The sequence below is a fragment of the Triticum urartu genome, chromosome 2, assembly GCF_003073215.2.
Source record: "Triticum urartu cultivar G1812 chromosome 2, Tu2.1, whole genome shotgun sequence".
NCBI lineage: Eukaryota > Viridiplantae > Streptophyta > Magnoliopsida > Poales > Poaceae > Triticum > Triticum urartu.
The window spans coordinates 12,913,215-12,916,953 of NC_053023.1; the positions used below are offsets into that span (position 1 = coordinate 12,913,215).

Consider the following 3,739-nt stretch of genomic DNA (forward strand, 5'->3'; position numbering starts at 1 on the left):
ATGGTGTATTACTATTTTGTATGTACCGTTACTGGGGTGTAGGATAAACTATTCTACACTCACGTTACTCTGTGTGTGTGTGTGTGTGTGTGTGTGTGTGTGTGTGTGTGTGTGTGTGTGTGTCAACCGACAAGCACGCATACATAGGTCCATACAAGTCACGTAGACACAAATTAAGAAGTTTACAAGAAACAAGTCACATAAACTCAAGTTAAGTAGTTTACAAGCAAGTATAACCACCTAAATACAAGGATCATCAAGTTCAGAAGTAAATTACCTAGGAGCACCATCGCCAAGCCCAGATCATAACACCGTGTACAAAAACTTCAGCTTGACAACCTACTCCAGGTGGCATGTAATATTCAAAGAATCAAGTTAGCTCTCTCTAAACAATACAACACAAGATAAAGGTGCTTGGAGTAAACTTCAACCAAAATAAGCCCTAGGTCATGGCTCTTCAGATTGTATAAAATAAGTGGCATGTTCCTTGTCAAAATAAGTTTTTTGTTGCTTGCCAAAATAAGTTGCATGTTGCTTGGCAAAATTTGGGGTTGCCCGAACAATTTTGCATCATCAAGTACAGATACATCATTTGTTGCTTCCTCCAAATGCCCCGAATGGTAGGTTTTTGGGCACCGTGGCTCCGAGAAAATGGTTAGTATTTTGATGGATTTTTACACCGTGGCTTACTTATGTAGCGAACACACAATGCCGCCCCGTCCTCTCTCCAATAAAAAAAGAGCTTAGGGTTCCTCGGTCTCCCGTTGGCATTGCTGCCAATCCGCCTCGTCTCCGGTGGCCCTAGGGCCATGGAGCCGTGGTGGACCCTGGCCATTGCCAGCAGGAGGGATCTTGCTATGCTTTTAGGTGTTTTGTGAGTTCGTTTAAGTTTGTGTCTTACGTAAGAAAACGAGACGGTGGTGCCTCCCTGAAATTGGAATAAGGTTCTCCCTGTGTAGGCCCTGTTCAGGTGATGCGTCTAGTGTCGTCATAGAGCGTGTGGAGGTGTGTCTCCGGGGGATCTCACAAGATTTAGTTGGTGCTAGTCTTAAGTGGATCTGCGTGAAGCAAGTCTTTGTATGTCTTCGTTTTTGCCTCATAGGTTTGATCCCTTCGATTATACTTCTCATCATCAGCGACGGTTGTTGTTCTGTTGCGCTGGTTCTGTGGGGCATTAGCACGCCGATTTTCCTGTTGTCTACTACAACAAGTTTGGCCTAGGTCCGGCGAGAGAGGGGCAATAACGGTCGTCGCTAGCTGGTCTACAGACATGAGTGTAATTTTGTTATTTCTGTGTACTTTGTACTGCCATGGCGCGATCGGGAGATCAAAAGTTTCCTCGAAAGAAAAAAAAACTCAAAGTCATAGCGAGGTATAGAAAGCGAGTAGAGCAAATGACGAGCAATTGTCGTTTCGTTGGTCGATGGTGATGTGGCCTGCCACATCTTCCCCTGGTACTCCCCCACCTACCTCCTAGATGTGGTAACATCAGAGCGGTCCAAGCACGTACCAGTCCGTGCAACTGGGTGGGCAGATCAAGTACACGAGTGCTTGCAACCGGGGAGGCTCAAAGCCAAGCGACCCAACTAACTCCCACTTGGCCGGATTGGTTGGTATGGACATATGTCGCACGCGCCACCCATCTCCTACCCTGCATCCGTGGCCATCCATCCTCCCGTCCAACGGAGCTAACCCCTTCTCCCGGCGGTCAGCTTCCCCTACCAACCCTTCCCGCCTATATCTCCCGCTCCCCACACTCGATCGTCTCACCACACCGCACCAGTGCATGCAGCATCTGTCATTCTTCCCTGCATCCCGCGCACCTAGACTTCACACAGAGCCCCGATCGCGCAACTACCACCTAGCTAGTCGGCCGCTGGTACGTATCGAGAGGTAGAGATCAATGGCGGCGATGATGACTGTGGAGGAGGTGAGGAAGGCGCAGCGGGCGGAGGGGCCGGCCACGGTGCTGGCGATCGGCACCGCGACGCCGGCAAACTGCGTGTACCAGGCCGACTACCCGGACTACTACTTCAAGATCACCAAGAGCGACCACATGGCCGACCTCAAGGAGAAGTTCAAGAGGATGTGTAAGTTCAACCAATTCCATTCCATTCTTCTTTGCTGTATCTTAATTTTGCCTTTTCTCGGATTGACACGACACCTAACAAACAAACAATGCTTCATTTCAGGTGACAAATCGCAGATCAGGAAGAGGTACATGCACCTAACGGAGGAGATCCTACAGGACAACCCCAACATGTGCGCCTACATGGCGCCGTCGCTGGACGCGCGCCAGGACATTGTCGTCGTGGAGGTCCCCAAGCTCGGAAAGGCGGCGGCACAAAAAGCCATCAAGGAGTGGGGCCAGCCGCGGTCTAAAATCACCCACCTTGTATTCTGCACCACCTCGGGTGTGGATATGCCGGGTGCCGACTACCAGCTGACCAAGATGCTCGGCCTGCGCCCGTCTGTGAAGCGCCTCATGATGTATCAGCAGGGCTGCTTCGCCGGTGGCACGGTGCTTCGCCTGGCCAAAGACCTCGCTGAGAACAACCGCGGTGCGCGCGTGTTGGTGGTCTGCTCGGAGATCACTGCGGTGACCTTCCGCGGCCCGCACGAGTCCCACCTCGACTCACTGGTAGGTCAGGCACTCTTCGGCGATGGTGCAGCCGCGGTGATCATCGGTGCAGACCCCGATGAGTCCATCGAGAGGTCCCTATTCCAGCTAGTGTCTGCAAGCCAGACGATTCTACCGGACTCAGAGGGTGCCATCGACGGCCACCTCCGAGAGGTTGGCCTCACCTTCCACCTCCTCAAGGATGTGCCTGGGCTCATCTCCAAGAACATCGAGCGTGCCCTGGAGGACGCATTCAAGCCACTGGGCATCGATGACTGGAATTCCGTCTTCTGGATAGCGCACCCCGGCGGGCCAGCAATCCTTGACATGGTCGAGGCAAAGGTAAACCTGAACAAGGAACGGATGCGCGCCACCAGGCATGTCCTCTCCGAATATGGCAACATGTCAAGCGCATGTGTACTCTTCATCATGGACGAAATGCGCAGACGCTCCGCCGAGGATGGCCACACCACAACTGGCGAGGGAATGGATTGGGGCGTTCTCTTCGGCTTTGGCCCCGGCCTCACTGTGGAGACAGTTGTCCTCCATAGCGTCCCAATCACTGCCTAGACGATCGCTTGTTCTCAATTTATCTTGGTCATGCAAAAATCTACTATACCGCTGCAACACCCAATTAAGTTTGCTCTATTGTATTCTACCCTATGTGGTTTGTATGTGTTGATAGATGCACTCTCCTGTTTTGTTTTTGTTTTTTTTTTGCTTGAGAGGACGGATTTGGTAGGTGACAATTAGTTATGTCTCATGTAACTCTTATACCATAAGATGAAAACGCTTGATGATTCATTTTTGTTTTGTGGGCTCATGTAGCGCATTTACTTCCTTTGCATGGGTTGTTTCAGCATTGCCTTCCTTATGTGAGCCATTGTCTCCGCAGTGTTGGCTAAATCTCAATCGACTGATGTAACCAAGTCTCAGTCGAGTGATAAAACATATAAAAGAAAAAAAAGAAAAATTAAAATTTTGCATATATCTTCACATAAGATCCCACGAATATAGCATCGGCTGAGACTTAAGTCTCAATCGACTGAGATTTAGCAATCTCGTTTTCGATATGCCTATGGATGCCGGTGTTTTTTCCTATTCTCTATCATTTCTCTT

At 50.1% G+C, this 3,739-nt stretch overlaps 1 protein-coding gene across 1 annotated transcript; it reads left to right on the top strand.

Annotated features, from left to right (window-relative positions):
• The first annotated feature begins 1,756 nt into the window (after positions 1 to 1,756).
• On the top strand, positions 1,757 to 3,424 carry LOC125535123 (chalcone synthase 2). Its single transcript, XM_048698177.1, has 2 exons — positions 1,757 to 2,090; positions 2,193 to 3,424. Exons 1-2 carry the CDS (start codon positions 1,904 to 1,906, stop codon positions 3,188 to 3,190), a joined length of 1,185 nt encoding a protein of 394 aa, XP_048554134.1. The 5' UTR covers positions 1,757 to 1,903; the 3' UTR covers positions 3,191 to 3,424.
• The last annotated feature ends 315 nt before the right edge of the window (positions 3,425 to 3,739 follow it).